Source organism: Bombus pascuorum, chromosome 7 (genome assembly GCF_905332965.1).
Source record: "Bombus pascuorum chromosome 7, iyBomPasc1.1, whole genome shotgun sequence".
In the NCBI taxonomy this organism is placed as follows: domain Eukaryota; kingdom Metazoa; phylum Arthropoda; class Insecta; order Hymenoptera; family Apidae; genus Bombus; species Bombus pascuorum.
The window spans coordinates 16118466-16134760 of record NC_083494.1 but is presented as its reverse complement, the minus strand read 5'-3'; the positions used below and the strand labels follow the sequence as shown (position 1 = coordinate 16134760).

The 16295-nt window shown below is 45.0% G+C and overlaps 3 protein-coding genes across 4 annotated transcripts; 2 read left to right on the top strand and 1 right to left on the bottom strand.

Moving 5' to 3' along the window:
• The first annotated feature begins 1136 nt into the window (after nucleotides 1-1136).
• On the top strand, nucleotides 1137-3512 carry LOC132908844 (uncharacterized). The gene is made up of 2 exons (XM_060963214.1): nucleotides 1137-1341; nucleotides 1923-3512. The coding sequence occupies exons 1-2, from the start codon at nucleotides 1297-1299 to the stop codon at nucleotides 2175-2177; spliced, it is 300 nt and encodes a 99-aa protein (XP_060819197.1). The 5' UTR covers nucleotides 1137-1296; the 3' UTR covers nucleotides 2178-3512.
• A 972-nt stretch (nucleotides 3513-4484) lies between these two features.
• LOC132908840 (hairy/enhancer-of-split related with YRPW motif protein-like) lies at nucleotides 4485-8425 on the bottom strand. Its single transcript, XM_060963205.1, has 3 exons — nucleotides 7705-8425; nucleotides 7214-7428; nucleotides 4485-5410 (listed from the first exon to the last, which is right to left on the bottom strand). Exons 1-3 carry the CDS (start codon nucleotides 8337-8339, stop codon nucleotides 5004-5006), a joined length of 1257 nt encoding a protein of 418 aa, XP_060819188.1. The 5' UTR covers nucleotides 8340-8425; the 3' UTR covers nucleotides 4485-5003.
• A 3402-nt stretch (nucleotides 8426-11827) lies between these two features.
• Nucleotides 11828-16229, top strand: LOC132908835 (ribosome biogenesis protein BMS1 homolog). 2 transcript variants are annotated; one of them, XM_060963194.1, is made up of 3 exons: nucleotides 12395-12537; nucleotides 12623-13112; nucleotides 13194-16229. In XM_060963194.1, the coding sequence occupies exons 2-3, from the start codon at nucleotides 12652-12654 to the stop codon at nucleotides 16168-16170; spliced, it is 3438 nt and encodes a 1145-aa protein (XP_060819177.1). In that variant the 5' UTR covers nucleotides 12395-12537; nucleotides 12623-12651; the 3' UTR covers nucleotides 16171-16229. The 2 variants fall into 2 exon arrangements, with proteins under 2 accessions (XP_060819176.1, XP_060819177.1); XM_060963193.1 differs by having other exon boundaries at nucleotides 11828-13112.
• Nucleotides 16230-16295: the final 66 nt, after the last annotated feature.

Below are 16295 nucleotides of genomic sequence, written 5' to 3'. Positions count from 1 at the left end.
GATGAAAGTAGTCTTGTTTGACGTCATCGATGCTATTGGAATGGTGCATCGTGACGTCGTCCGTATGACGTTACTTTAGGATCGTTTAACTCGTCCTTACAAAGAGCGAAAACGATTTCTCGAAGATGCGACACGAGTTAGCAACGACAAAGGTACCTTTTATTCGGTGATCGAAGGCGACGAACGGTCGCGGTGTTATAAAATCGTGGCTAGAAACATAAAGGAAATGTAGCCATTTATTCCGACGAACGTGTAGAGGGATTTTACAAAGAAGAGTACTTACTTTCGTAGATCGAGTAGCCGGTATTGGCGTTCCTTCGAGCGAGCACAGCTCGAATGTTATGACAATTATGAGTTTTCCGTGGGTGCATCGAGGTGGCACGTGGCGACGCGCATTGGGGAGATGGTGGCCGCGTGTCGCCGCGTGAGAACAGCTTCGCTCACACGCGTTACGTCGCGCACGTGCATATGTACTATGTATTGCATCTAGCTTTGCGTACACGCATGCGTACCCGCGATCGCGCCACGCGCCTCTACCACCCTCCAACTTTCCAATGAGCACTCCTCTTCTTCTCTTTCTTTCCTCTTCCCTTTTTCTTTGTTCTCCCAGCTTCGCCGGTATCCATCATCTTCGAACATGGATCGATACATATCGCGTTTGTATCGTCACGATGGTAAACGACGAAAAAATTATACATTCGCTATCGATAGGATCGCAAATGTCGAATCGATCGCGCTTTAATTCGATTCGATCTTTCACCCTCGTATCCTCTATGGATCAGCGAGTATGGATACTCGTTCTACTTCCGTTTTAGTATTTCGATGCACAGCGTTTCGAATGGGAAGGAAAAGAAGAAGTAATAGAAGATAAAGTAGGGAAAAGTGCTTTTCAAATATGTAACCGATGAGAGGATTGGCATACGTTTGGAAAAAGAAGGGAAGAGGTAAGTAACGAAGTACATATACATACTCGGTTACCCTTCCTCCATTCGTTCATGAAGTTCACTCTTCGTATAATAACGTAGAAACGCGATTCCACTCGGAAGTAGTACACAGCGAGTGTTTGAGTGGGGATAGGGAGGTTCGTACAGCGTGGTACGATAAGATCGGGCCAGCCGAGGTGATAAATAGGACCGTCTAGTGGCTCGGAGCGGTATTTGGTCGCGTGACGCTGAGGCGTGCGCATCGAACTGATTCGTTTGCACGGTGAGAGTTCGTATCGGTCAAAAATCAATCTTACAGCCGCCGCTACGTTCAGTTTTCCTGACAATCGAAAGGAAATTCGGATTATCGGACATGTTACGAAAATTGCTGAGCAAATCTGGTCGCAGACTCCTTAGGGTAAGGTGATGACAATTATCCCTTTCGACTGTGTTGCACGCACGCACGTATACCCGCACGTTTCTGTCGCATCGGCCGACCTGATTTCTTTAACCTCGCGTTTCGCATCGTTAACCTAGTCACCGGGTTGATGTTGCTATTTTGATTTTAGTTTAATTTCGTCTAATCTAAGCGACCCTTTCCTCGTTTGCCGTATACATTGCAAGATTTCTTTACACGCGTCTAACTAAACCTTGAATCAATTCTATATAGAACATTTTTCATACGACGCAGGGCTGTGTAATTTTCGTCAGCGTGATTTTAGCCTTGCTCGACATTGATTCGTTTAACTACAACCCAACTCGCACGAACATATGCTTTGCTCGTAAGGTGCATGTACTACGTGTATCTACGACCTAACCTACCGCTGCTATATAGTCGGTTCAAAATGTTTAATCGCTTTGAGCGAGTTGTCGATAGAGTTTGACGATGATGTTTCGTTTGTCCGCCGATTAATTCGAATCGATCGGACTAAAACGGATTAAAGAGAAAAGATAAAGGGTGACGAAGACTATATCATATTCCGCTGTTTCGATTTGCAGGCCATCAAGAAATTGTCAACGAGAAGCCGCAAAGTGAAAAAGTCACAAAACTTGACCTCTTGGCACTCGGCCATGCCGGAGTTGGAGACAGAGTCTCTTTCGTGGTCTTTACCATCTCTGGATACGAAGAGCATCGACACGTTCACGACGTACGTGGCCGACAATTCCGAGGATGGTGGCTCGATGTGTTGCTTCTGTGACGAATACGAGGAGAATCAACGAAACGAGAACATAGAGAACGAAATGATGATCTAACGCATGCGACGTTACGGTTGCCATGAGCATTTAATCCATACGGTTACTTCCATCTTTCTTTTCGTTGGCGAGACGAATCCGAATCTCGTCGTCGCTGTCGTCGCCTCGAGCGTACTAACGTAGCCACGATATCGACGAACGGGATGGAACATGGAAGAGTCGAGAGGATACGAAAAAAAAAAAAAAAACATAAATATTGGCGGGCATTCGGATATCCTTTGCGGTTCGCTTTATAAGATGGTTGTACGCTCGATCATCTTTCGAGCCGAATTTTTACGAAAATTGGACCACGCAGAATCCTACGATCTATCAAAGAGGATATATACGTTACCTACGTACATACGTACCTTTTTTCACGATGCAACGAACCGTCTAAAAATATAGCTATATATACTTCTTAAGAGCGTGTAATGTAAAAAGGGGATGTAACGTCGGGTGAAATCGAGCCTATTAGATATATTTTTGTTTATAACGTTTATAACGTATAAACACAGAGAAAGAAAGAAAGAATAGTCTAATTACGTACTTACATCGGTCTTCCGAAGAGCGACACGTTGGTAGATACCATGTTGATGGTTAGTCGATTCGCTTATTCGATATTTTGATCTCGCATCGACTCGATTGGATGATCGCATTTAATCGTTAATAGGGGGCAGTAGAGGAACCGAGGCGAAAAAAGATGGAGAAAAATACGTCGTTTCTTGGACGTAAAAAGATATCGATGTTACGATATACGGAAATAATCTACCTGAAATGCACGATGACGCGCGATTTAAACATTTTCGTTATCGAAAGTATTATTTCTAGGGATACGATATTTTGCTCACACGATATGCTCACAGAGATATCGAATCGTTTTATGGTACAAGTTAGTCCTGAAAATTGCACTCCTTACGTAAATATGACAGTGTGCTGGCTACACGTTCCACTGGTCGTAAGCTTAGATTCAAGCTTCCGGAAGAAGCGCGCGAGAGTTAAGGCCGCTCTTGTATTTTACTCGCAGTATTCTTTTCAAATTACCACATCGTACTATTTATGTTAAGATAACGTCGAACGTTGGTTCTCGTGCGACCATAGTTTTAGGTATAACGTTTGTACGCGTCGTGTACTTACTTGTATCGTATTTACATGTATAGGTATATGTACAGATGTGTGAAACTACGTGAATCTATATGTACATAGTTATAGGTTATGCGCGAATGTACATAGATACGATGATATACGATGATATACGATAACGAACGAGTGGCGATATATTATTGTAAGTATGTCCGACGAGGCTGTGACTTTTTAATGCATGCAAATATATCGTAAATAAAATAGTTTTGTCGACGATTATTCGACGTTTTTATGACCCTTGTCGTCGAAGCTTCGATCGAAGCTTCCGTTCGTTCGCGATAACGCGAAACACGTAACTCGTATCCATATGCAAGTACGCATAACGCGTTTACGCTTGCGATCAAAGAGATACATAGGTACTTGTACTTGTGTATAGGCGAAGGTAGAGGAGGTACGTTCGACGATCGATCGAGCGGCGGACGCTAACGATCGAGCGAGTTTCTTAAACGCACGAGCGACGAAATAGGTATGTATGTACGACTAACAGTTAGCGTTCCATGGTAACGTTTGGAAGGTTTGCGAGAAAAGGGAGGAGCACGAAGGGCAAAGAGAGGCGACGGTAATTCGGCGGCTCGGCGTCGAACAATAGCCACGTGCCCACGCGCCATTCTTCCTGTTTGACAATTAGCTCGGCTACTCCCTGTGGATTTTGAATATTCGTAAAAAAGAAAAAGAAGAAAAAAGAGAAAAAGAAGCAGCGGCGGCTAATTATTCTCATCGATTGTAACGAGCTGCGCGAATTTCCCGTTTTGCGAAGGTATTCTCTATGGAAGGTTTAACGAGTCGCAAAACTGGTTCGTATGCCGCTATTCGAGCGGAACCCTACTACGGACGCTTACTTTGTTTCTCGTTGCGACCAATAGTTGGCCTCGACAAGCTGCAAACCGAATCTTTGCATAAGAATAGTTGGCGGACTTTGTCGTTACGAGCACGATGCGTCAGCGGGCATAACGCGAATCCTGTTCCGGGGAAAAGCCGGGATGATAGAGGGATAAGGAGCGGGGGATAGAGACGAGGAGAGAATAAGTCGGTAGAAGAGATAAACGCTTGCGACGAGAAGACTCGTACCGTTTCGATGGTTTCGTGAATTTTACTCGATCGGCGGGAAACGTTGCAGCGGAAAGGAGAAGTGGGATATAACGTACGTGTATATATATATGTGCATAAGTAAATAAATATACGTTACAGTATGTTTCCTTATCGTCATTTTATTGCAAACATCATTGAGCGTTTCCTTCCATAGGACGTACGCAGCGCGATACGTTTAATGGCACTTGTTCGATCGATACATTTTCGACTCGATTATTATACAAACGAGCAGACTATGTTCGTTACAAGAGGAACGTGAAATATAAAGGAGTAAAAAATAGAAATAAGAGCGAGCGATTTCGATCGCGTTTCGTTATTTACAATAATCGCGATTATATCTATATACAAATTGTACAAGGTCGACGCTCGATCGGCAGGCATCGCGAATCGAGTCGAATCGAATAAATAGATTAGATGTTTATTAGGTACTCGCATGACTATCGTACGTAAAGTGCCGTCCCGTGTCGTAACGTAGAAAAGAGAATTCCCTGAGACGAATTGGGAAGAGGAACCGAAACGCGTAAACGCCAGGAGAGAACTACGTTCGTTGGAAAATGAGACGAGACGACGAGAAGACGCAGGAAGCGGCGAAACCTTCGTCTAAGGATAGGCCGCGTTTCAGTAGGCCAGTTCGGCACCCCACGGTCTATAAGGTTTACCGTGTTGCTGCTGGGGATACTGGCCGGGATACTGGCCCCATCCGAGCGCGGTACCACCCAGCAGAGGTGGCATAGTACCCGTTCCAGGTGGCATTCCAGGGGGAACCGAGGTCGCTGTCGGCTCGTAGCTGCTGCTCGTCGAGGACGACGTCAAACTCGTCACCGGGGGAACGGACGAGGGTACCGCGGACGGAGGATGATCACGATGAAAACTTTGCAGATGGGAGAGCAATCGTAACCTCAAAGGATCCCTCTCGTCGAGGCCTTCCATCGTGACCAAGTAGCGACCAACTTCGGCCGCGCATTCGCCCCAACCGACCGCGTGGTAATCCATCGCTAGCTTCGTGCTGTCGTATCCTTCCGGACCTGGAAAATTACAAGACGATGTGAAATACGCGCGGAACGGTATCGATCTTGATTCGAATCGGCGCGTATTCTTGATCCGCGCGAAAGGATATGGCAGCCGGAAGGATATGGTACGCGTAGCACGTAGAGGAGAAACGGGACAGGTAGCGTGGGAACCGTTTAGACCCCCGTAGATGCTGACAGATGCGCGTCATACGAGCCGCTACGCGCAGCCTGCGAAAATCCAGACTACGGTTTCACCACGATACGCTGATTTCTTCTTTTCTTTTTCTTTTCTTCTTCTTTTCCGTTGCTCGAACATCGCGTCGATTCTTCCTCTCGTCGAGAGAGTCGCGTGTTTCGCAAGAGGCGCCGGTTACGCAAAGACGAATAAAATACGCGATTCGCGTTTGGAAAAATGGCGAGAAATCGCGTTCGGAGCGTTTGAAAAAAAAGAAAGGGAAGGAGAGAGAGAGAGAGAGAGAGAGAGAGAGAGAGTGGAGAATCGCTATACGATAGGTAGGCGAGAAGGCAAGGGCGAAAACTACGCGTACGTGTGTGTGTACGCAGATATAAAACGGGAGTCGGTTTCCCACAGGGTTCGACATCTGCCCCGACCGTGAGCAACTCGGCGGTGCCTCCTTGACGAAGGGTGCCACGCGGGACACCCCACTACTACCTAACTCGCCACCAATCGTGGGAACACCACTTCGGAAGAGTCGTTGACTTCCTGTGCTTCCCACAGGATCTCCGATTCGGCTGCAGCTCCTCCCTGCCACCTGCTTCTCTCCAAGGATATCTCGTTCACCGACGCGACCACGCGCTTCCCTTTCAAATCGCCGGAATACCGTTCGATCTCGCGTCTTTCTTCTTTCTTTCTCTTTGTCCGCTAGATCCTCCTTAGCGTCGACACCACCGAGATCCTCTTTACGAACCAACGAACGTTGCCATTTTCCAGCGTCCTCGTGTCGTTTGGATCGTGAAACGCGAGAAATTGTTTAGCTGCCAACCAACGACGCGATCCCGTAAATGATCGCGACTCGTGTTTTCACGATTTTAACGCGCAGACGACAGATGGTTTTTCGGTTGCACGGTTTCCAGTCACACGCGATTACCACGATACGTGGCACGCCGCACGGTCAACAGGTGTCTTTCGGTAGGAAAAAGTATCGCTTCGTACCGATTTACGAGAGAAGGTTGCTCGTTTGGTCGTTTCGCTCGAACGTTCTTAACGCGTCGCACTCCGGTGTCGCGATAACCGGCGCCACGATATCGTGTTGTTTTCTTTCTCTATCTATGCGCGTCTTACGCGTCGCTGCGTATGCACTTGTCGTCGTTCGTTTCTTTCCGTGTTTGTTCTGCCTCGAGAAACAAAGTACGCGCGATGGTTTGCCAACGATCGGAACAAGAATCACTCTGCGAAAGTGTTTTCGCAAGTCGGTATCGGTATCCGTTTCGCGTGCCAACCGTTTCGATTAAAAAGTACGCGATAAGTCTTATAATTCCGTGCATATAATACGAGCGAGTTTACCGAATTTCTTTACGTGTCTATCCGACAGACGTTCGATATTTTCGATATTTTCTTTAACAGGCTTCCAGCGGCTGGTATTTAACCCCTTGCCGTGCCACTTAGCCGGACGAAATCGGACGAAACTCGGGGCCCAAGCGGTAGGTAGTGCGATGTTTACGTTTGGCCCTCGACTTTCCGTCCGCGAACCTGGCTGCTTGCGATACTCGCGTTCGGGCCAAAATCTTCATCGCGAGTCGGAGCTCGTTAACGCACGGGAAGGGGTTAACGCGGATGGTCGTCGTCGAGAGGCTTACCTTTGTTTCGTAGCGATCGCAAATGTTCAACGGTGAGCTGCAAGATCTCCGCTTTCTCTAATTTGCCGCTGTGAGGATCTCTCGCTGCTGCCGGCACTAATCTCCGCAGCTCGCCGAGCGACGCGTTTATTCTGTCGCGACGTTTCTTCTCTATCATTCCTCTTCTTCGCTTTCGCGACGCGTGCTGACAGGAATCGCCTCCCGGCGAATTACAACTGTATCGAACAAATAAGAGAATCAACAACGATCGAAACGAATTAGTCGGTGGAGAAAGCGTGAGCGCGCAACCTACGTAACCGACTACCACCGCTCGGACCAACCGATCCGGTACTATCGAATTTATCGTTAAACGTTACTGCCTATACGGGGGTTGCTCTTTCCAACGGTCACCCTCTTTCGCAAAACAATGAGATTTTAATTAGCGCGCCGTTGGAAAACATCTGGTCGATCGGATACGAAACACTCGCGTTGGACTCGGCATTGAAACTTACGGTTCTTTGCCGCTCTCTTCGGAAAACACGTCATCGCAATCCGAATCGCTCATAGTTCTTTTCAAGTTTCTCTGTTGCGATGTTTGTTGTTGTTGTTGTTGCTGCTGCTGCTGCTGTTGTTGTTGCTGTTGCTGCTGCCCGTTCTCCTGACTCCTTATGTCCACAACGTCGATCTTAAGATCGGGGAACTCGTGACTAGATCTCATCTCGCTACTCATGTCCGGCCTCATTCCCGACAAATCCTGATGATGTCGCACCATCTCGGGTCTGTGCAATTCCGCTGGCTGGTGTCGTTGTTGCATCTCCGATGCGGCGGAAGGATGCCTCGGATCCGATCTGTGCATCTCGTGTCTGAGATCGGCGGTGCTGGTGGTAGTGGCGGCCGGATGCCTGAGGTCGTGAGGTGGACGCGGATCATGATGATGGCGCGGTGCGTCGGAATGCTGCGGCTGATAAGAGGGATGTGGCGGCGGTGGATAGCCCCAGTGGTGATGATGATGAGTCGAAGGCGGACCGGGAAGACCGGAGATGTGATTGGGACCGACCGGGCCGACCGGACCGACCGGGCCAGAACCGATTTCCGATGACAGCAACGTGCTGTTTTCGTCCGATCGCGCCACCACGACCCTCCACATTTCTTTTCCTTTCTTCGCCAATTATCCCGCTCTCGAACCGCTATATTCCTCTGGATCGATCGGCGACGCTCTCTTCGCAGCCGAAATCGCGCACAGATCGCGAGAACAGATCGTCACTGATTCATCGTGAGCTATCGCGTCGTACACGTTGGTTCGGGGTTCGTAAGCGTGCGACGAAAGCCACTTGCGCGTTACACCGCACTAGACAAGAGGAAGACGAAGCCGACCGTCGCAAGATGCGATCGTTCTTGCGCGTAGCGTTGGCCGGAAGTCGATGGTGTCCACGTGTCGCGGCTTCCAGAGGAGGTTCGCGGTCGCGTGTACGCGCGCCAAGTAGACTCGCGATATATTAGACGACGGTGCGAAACGCGACGCACTCGCAGGCGTGTGCACTGGTCGCGTGGCGGACGACGTTTGTCATGTGCGGGCGGACTCGGGGACGGCACACGACCGCGTGCCCCGTTTCGTCCCTGGCTCTATTGGTGGGGACTAGGTGTGCCGCGCCTCCTTGGTACGGAGGGGGCAACTTCTCTGTTTCGCTTCTCGATCGTAAGGTGAAAACCCCTCTCCTCTCTCTCTCTCTCTCTCTCTCTCAACCCCTGCGCTCCCTTTAGAAGCACAGGGGTTTACGACTGGGGGAAGAAAGAGAGCGAGAGACCAAGGGGGAGTAAAGCGGCGATCGGACGGGGCGATTTTCGTGGGAACGCTCGTGGCGCTTAACTGGTCGCACGCCGCCTCTACCCTCTCGTTCGTGTCTGTACGAGATTTTGCGAAATCTGGGAACGTGGCGCCACTCGTTGCGTATGTCGACGAGCGTACGTTTGACGTTTACCGAATCGAACGAAGAAGAGGAAAGCGGTCGGATCTATCGGACAGAAAGCTGGATCTCGCGGATCGGTTCTTAAATTAGCGTGAAATCGCTTTGCTGGTTGAGCTATCTCTCGACGCGACTCCCACGGTTGCCAGGACTCGCGAACGCTCGCTTACCGAGCTACGAAGGGTGGCCGGTTACGAGGGAGGGTGCGATTACGATAGAACGTTCTCACGCAGCAATCGCACGCGGCACGCGCCCGTACGATTATCACTGGCTCTATGGGAACCAAGCCGACTAATCGTGCGTCGCGTCGTTGACTTTTTATCGAAGCCGAACGACCGCTACCAAACCGCCGAACCGCCGAAACCGAATCCGAAAATTCCTCGTCTTCTTCGGCTAGCGAGATCCGAGTATCCGAATTTTCGGTAATTCTGCGATGCTTTGTACGCGAACTAATCCGAAAGGCCGTCGTCGCGGTTGGTTCGCGATCGAGAAGCTCGATCGATAAAGTGGTAGGATATTCCGCGTCGCTCTATCGATAAAAGAAGGCTGCGGAAATCGAAGCGAGGTATTTCACCGTCGTTTCCGGGCCGCACGCGACTCGCGCACGTGAAGTCGCGTGTCGCGAATCTTGTCGCTCGTGTACGCTCGTGTTGCTGTGAACGGGCACCTCGCCGTGACTTGGCGCGTTAGCGGTCGCTCCTTCTTCGACTTACGCTGTCCGATTCTTTCATTTTTTCATTATTCTATCCACGCTTTTATCCACGACAGGCGAAACTAGTAGGGATAATTTTACAAGAGGAGCTTCGCTCGTTTCGGCCTACAAATATTTATATTCATAATTCCGGCCGGATCGACGAGTACGCGCGAAAGCGTCCAGTCGATTTGTCCGATGGCTTGCCCATCTCTTGCACAAACAACGAATGTTCGGTGTAAAGCAAACACGCATAAAATTAGTAGCGTTCGACACTTGTCCGGCGCGATCTTCCTTGCGAAAACAAAGGTTAGCAATTCGATCGGACGATGGACCGAAGGGTGATGGACCGCGTCCATCGATCGTGACCGATGGTCACACCCTCCCCGATCGACCGGTTGACCATCGACGTTGACAGTTGGCGCCGCGACACAATCGTCCGATAATTGGTTGATATTGTTCGGAATGCTCGAGTCCGAAGCAGTGCGCGCGCACGCATATGCCAGTCCGCGTATCTAAATGATCGTGTGCTCGATTGCTTTACGATTTGTTGGTGCAGTTTCTCCGATCAATCGGAAATATGAATTTATCGGCGATCGCGTTACAGTATCTCCACGCATCCGCGAGAATTTATCGGCGATAGTATTACGACGATCGAAATAGAATGATAAATATCAGCCCCTACGATTCTATGAACCGTACGTTCTACCCTTGTTTGTCCTCGCGATCTTTCTCCACCATCGAATTCTTCTTTTGTATCGTGTCATACGTCGGATTCCACGTACATGGAAATGCACACGTTTTACGAGGTTGGTCGCAATTTTACGTATCTGCAAATACGAGCAATTCGATCCTTACCTTTCCTCGCCTCTCTCTTTCCCGTTACTTCCTCCTCTATGAGCAGTTTCTGACCAATTCGAACGATAGCGAAACATTTTTCACGTTTCCGATCGAACGTCCGAAAATCCGACGAGTCACGGAACGTCTCGTCCCGTGCCATATGTGCACACCGTAGGCACATCGTAGCCTGCCCTTCGCCAATTAATCGACTTTCTGATTAACCGCTGTCCAACTCGAATTACAAGCCCATAGTGTTAAACACAAATCCGGGGAAAAGCGAAAAGTCGTCCTGCGATCGGTTTCTAGTGTCTTCGTTGTAATTCTGATTCAGTTAGTTCCCATATTCGTTGAAAATGTCGGGCTACGTACGGAAAAGGGACGTTGTATATTCTCGAGAGTAGTGGGGGTGGCCAGAAATTCATCGCACTTAAACGAATATATACATTTACAAAGTCGAATGGGAATGCTCACACCCTAAAATTATACTCCCATTTAAAAGTCACCCCAATCGTCGCAGCAATTCGCCGCGGTTCGGAGCGTCTCAATTGAAAACAAGTGTAAATCGTCGCGGATCCGCGCTCATATATTAAACAATTTTTTTAGCCGTGATTTTCAAAGGTGACAGCTGTCACGTGCCGATTCGGCGGACTGGAACAACCGCGGAACCACGTTCCTTCCTTTCCAATATGTCACTGCACGTCTATCTTCGAAATTTCATTTCATTCGTTTCTACTTTCATAGAATAGAACGACACTGCGTTCGGTTAACCGGCTCTTTGCCACCATGCCATGGAACGATCGATCATGCGTCCAAATTTTACAACATCACCGGCTATTGTACGAATTAAGATACCTTTGATCGATGACTTTTCGATCGAAGTCTACTATCGCTTGATCCCAGGGGAAAATGTTGCGGCCGCGTTAATGGTACATATTGTCCTAACGCGTTAACTCCCCCCGTTTTTGTTTCAAACAACTCTTTGCGTCCTTGATCAACCTTGTGCTTTCCGAACATTATACGAGATACAAACAAAATTTAATGTTACCTCTGATATTACGTATATAAGAACAAATAGTCGGTATACATAGTTAGAATAACTAGAATCATCTAGCGGTGAAAATATGAAATATTAACCGAAGAATACAGGAATAAATATTTTTTCTTCATGATAAATCTCTTTGATCGTTATATCGGATTCTTTATTAATTTCTAACTTGGAAATGTATTTTCTCGTTCTGTCTCGTATAATTCCATTTCCCATAAATTATAGTTTTCATAACATAACCTCCTTCTTGCAACGATCGCTCAAACGACGAACGTCTGCTCTCACAGACAACACGTGATAAACGTTTATAGGTCGTGACGTTTCTTGTATTCTAAATATTGTATTGCAAATTATGATACCTGCTTATCGTTGAAGTATCGAAATTATTTCAAATATTATACCGTCTCTATATGCAGAAATATGTGTATAAAATGTATCATGGATATGATATAACCTTAATGTTAAAGTGAAATATACACCGATATATACTAATCAGCGACTAGTAAGTTTTATAAAGAAATTGAAAATGTCGAATGAAACGGCGGACGTAATCGCTCATAAAACTCATAGACAGCGTAATGCCGGTCGTAAAGCGGAGAAAAAGAAAAGAAAGAAAAGCCATGTTCAAGAACTTACGGATAAACAGAGAAACCCAAAGGCATTTACATTTAATTCTGCGATTAGAGCAGAAAGACAATTTAGACGGAAACAGGACATAGAAACGAAGAAGCAACACATACCACTGGTTGATAGAACTCCTCTTGAACCTCCTCCGATTTTAGTTGCTGTTGTTGGCCCTCCGAAGGTGGGCAAATCTTTAGTCGTTCAATGTCTCATTAAGAGTTTCGTGAAACAACCATTAACTAATATAGTTGGCCCTGTTACTGTAGTTTCTGGGAAGAAAAGAAGAATTACCTTTATGGAATGTAACAATGATATAAATAGTATGATAGATATTGCTAAAGTAGCAGACCTAGTGTTGCTCTTGGTAGATGCATCTTTTGGCTTTGAGATGGAAATATTTGAATTTCTAAACATCTGTCAAGTTCATGGTATGCCTAGAATTATGGGTGTTTTAACTCACTTAGATTTAATAAAAAATGCGAAACAGTTAAAGAAAATCAAAAAGACGTTGAAACAAAGGTTTTGGACAGAAGTCTATGCCGGAGCAAAATTATTTTATCTATCTGGATTAATTCATGCAGAATATTTACGTACAGAAATAAAAAATTTAGCGAGATTTATTTCTGTCATGAAATTTAGACCATTGACCTGGCGTACCACGCATCCTTATATTCTAGCTGACAGAGTGGAAGATTTAACATCTCCGGAACTAATTAGACAAAATCCAAAAGTCGATAGGACAATAAGTTTATATGGGTATGTAAAGGATTATATATATATATGCAAATATTATATTTCTTTTAATTTATAATATTAATTTTTTGTTAATATCGACAGGTATGTGAGAGGAATTCCATTAAATAAAGAGACATCCGTACATATTCCGGGTTGTGGCGATCTAAAGATCAAAGATATTAGTTTTTTGCCAGATCCGTGTCCCTTGCCGGAAGAGTTAAAGAAACGTGCATTAGTAGAAAAGGAACGATTAATTTATGCACCTTTTTCCGGCGTTGGTGGTATAGTATATGACAAGGATGCTGTTTATGTCGAATTGGGTGGTAGTCATTCTCATCAAGTAGAAGAAGAAACAGGTTTGGTTGGAGCTTTAATGGACACACAGGAAACATTAGACCAAAAATTACAATACAGCGAGCTACAGTTATTCAGTGATGCTGCTCCAATAAAGGCACAGGATATAAGTGAAGATTTAGACAGTTATAAGGGAGAAACTATAATTGATAATGGCAGGGTCAGAAGAAAGGTTCTCTTTTCTGAATCTCAATCGCTGGAGAATTTCTCCGATGTATCTGATGATGATAGCGATCAGGAAGATATAGCAGACGATCAGATAAACAGCGATCAAGAGGAGGAAAGTGAGGAAAGTGAGGATGATATTGCGGAAGTAGATGAAGTAAAAGCAAAGGCTGAATGTTTGCAGACAGATAATGATGGTGAGAGAAGTGAAAACAAAATCAAAGAAACGTATAAAAAGAAAGGCCTTAAGAGAAAAAGTAAAGCCTATAAAGCAGAGAATGTTAAAAAGAGGAAAAGTTCGTCAGATAATTCAAATCTGGAAGACGACGACGTATCTATTACGAAAGAAAACTCTCTGAATTTGACAAAAGGTAGAATTTCAACTATATCGAATGACGTAGATGTTTATCGTTCTCTGAGCAAGGAATCGGATATCTTTGTAAAAAATAAGATTAAGGAAGCGCTCGACCAATTAAATTTAGATTCAAGTAAAACAAGAGAGAGAATAAATAGCGAGAGCGAAAGTTTTGACGAATTAAGCGATGGAGATTCACGAGGTGGATTAGAAATGGATGACTCGGAAGAGGAAATTGATTTTCGTGAAACTTCCGAGGAAGAAGAAGAAGAAGAAGAAGAAGGAGAAGAAGAAAATATCGAAGCTAATAATATGAAGAAAAAGAAGAGGGAAGAAGAAGTTGATGAAATCGAGGACGACGAAGAAGTTGAAGATGAATTAAAATGGAAATCAAACTTAGTCGAACAAGCCAAACAAGCTTTCGAAAAACGTCTGCGAACTAACAGAAATCTCATGAAAATCGTTTACGGAGTGTTCGATAGGAACCACACGAAAGAAAATGAGGAAGCGGAGAAGATCGAGCGCGAAAATGACGAAATAGGTGGTATCTTCCGTGTCGTTCAAGAACAACAGAAACAAAAAGTACAAGAAAAGGAGTTGCAAAATCAAGAAGAAAGTATATTTTTTCCGGAAACTCAGCGGGATTGGTTGAACGAAGAAAATAAGATACTTGTAGTAAATCGTTTCGTAACCGGAAAATGGAAAGAATCGGAAGATGCAGAAGAACTCTTAAAGTTAGATGATATAAATGACGAAGAATTGTACGGTGATTTCGAAGATATGGAAACTGGGGAAAAGCACGAAGCAAAAAGTAAAAAAGAATCAATAAAGAATGAAATGGAGGAAAGGGAAAAGCTCTTGGAAAAGAAGAAAAAGTTGAAGGAACAATTTGATTTAGAGTATGATAACGGCGAATCTAAAACATATTACGACGAATTGAAACTTGAAGTTGAAAAACAAGCAAATTTAAACAAATCGGAATTTGAGGGATTAGACGATAACATAAGGGTACAATTGGAAGGTTATCGCCCAGGTATGTACGTGCGTGTCGAAATTGAAACTGTGCCGTGTGAACTGATTACTAATTTAGATCCTACGTATCCATTGATTATTGGAGGATTGTTACATGGGGAAGAGAATATAGGATACGTACAAACAAGAATAAAAAAGCATCGATGGTATCCGAAAATCCTAAAGAGCAAAGATCCATTAATACTTTCCATAGGTTGGCGTCGATTCCAGACGTTACCAGTTTTCTCAAAATTAGAAGATAACTTGAAAAATAGAATGTTAAAATATACTCCAGAACATATTGCCTGTATGGTACACTTTTGGGGTCCTGTTACACCACAAAGTACAGGAGTCCTGGCAGTTCAAGATGTTGCCACTAGGGTACCAGGTTTTAGAATAGCGGCAACAGGTTCTATCGTAGAGATGGACAAAAGCACACAGATCATGAAAAAATTGAAACTTATTGGTGTTCCGATGAAAATTTATAAGAAAACAGCTTTTATAAAAGATATGTTTAACTCGGCACTCGAAGTTGCTAAATTTGAGGGTGCTAGAATAAAAACCGTATCCGGTATACGCGGTCAAATAAAGAAAGCTGTGTCAAAGCCAGAGGGATGTTTCCGTGCGACATTCGAAGACAAAATACTTTTGAGTGATATTGTTTTCTGTCGGACTTGGTATAAGATTGACGTTCCAAAATTTTATAATCCTGTTACATCGCTTTTGTTACCTGTCGAAGAAAAGAGTCAATGGCAAGGAATGAAATCAACTGGACAATTAAAGAGAGAAAAGAACATACATGCACTTGCTAACAAAGATTCTATGTATACAGCTATCGAGAGAATGACAAAAGTGTTCAGACCTTTGTCTATTCCTCGAAGTTTACAGAAAGAGCTCCCGTACCAAGACAAACCAAAATTAATGCCAAAATCGAAACACAAGCCAAACTTCAAGAAAGGCAGAATAGCAGTAATACGTGAACCACATGAAGCTAACGTTGCGAAGCTGATGAGAATGATTAAGACCAATTACGCTTATAAACAAAAACAACTTAAAGAAGCTACTAAACAAAGAATCGAGAGACATCAAGCTCAAATTGCTGCCATTGAAGCACGAAAACTTAAACGGCAGAAAGAATTGAAGAAACATGTGTTTAGAGAACTTGGTAAATTAGAAAAGAAAAAAAGGTTATAGTGTATACTTGTTTATAAAATGTATTGCATTGTAATAAATAGGCTGGCAGTTATCTTTTACCACATTTTACTTTTGTTCCGTACACGTTTTGATCGTGCGCATTCTTGTGTAAACAATAAACTGTA

Coding starts and splice junctions, on each gene's coding strand:
- LOC132908844 (XM_060963214.1), top strand. CDS start 1,297: ATGTTACGAAAATTGCTGAGCAAATCTGGTCGCAGACTCCTTAGG. Junction 1,342..1,922: donor CTGGTCGCAGACTCCTTAGG/GTAAGGTGATGA, acceptor TTCGATTTGCAG/GCCATCAAGAAATTGTCAAC.
- LOC132908840 (XM_060963205.1), bottom strand. CDS start 8,339: ATGTGGAGGGTCGTGGTGGCGCGATCGGACGAAAACAGCACGTTGCTG. Junction 7,429..7,704: donor GAAGAGAGCGGCAAAGAACC/GTAAGTTTCAAT, acceptor TGTTCGATACAG/TTGTAATTCGCCGGGAGGCG. Junction 5,411..7,213: donor GCGATCGCTACGAAACAAAG/GTAAGCCTCTCG, acceptor GTAATTTTCCAG/GTCCGGAAGGATACGACAGC.
- LOC132908835 (XM_060963193.1), top strand. CDS start 12,259: ATGTCGAATGAAACGGCGGACGTAATCGCTCATAAAACTCATAGACAG. Junction 13,113..13,193: donor AGGACAATAAGTTTATATGG/GTATGTAAAGGA, acceptor TAATATCGACAG/GTATGTGAGAGGAATTCCAT.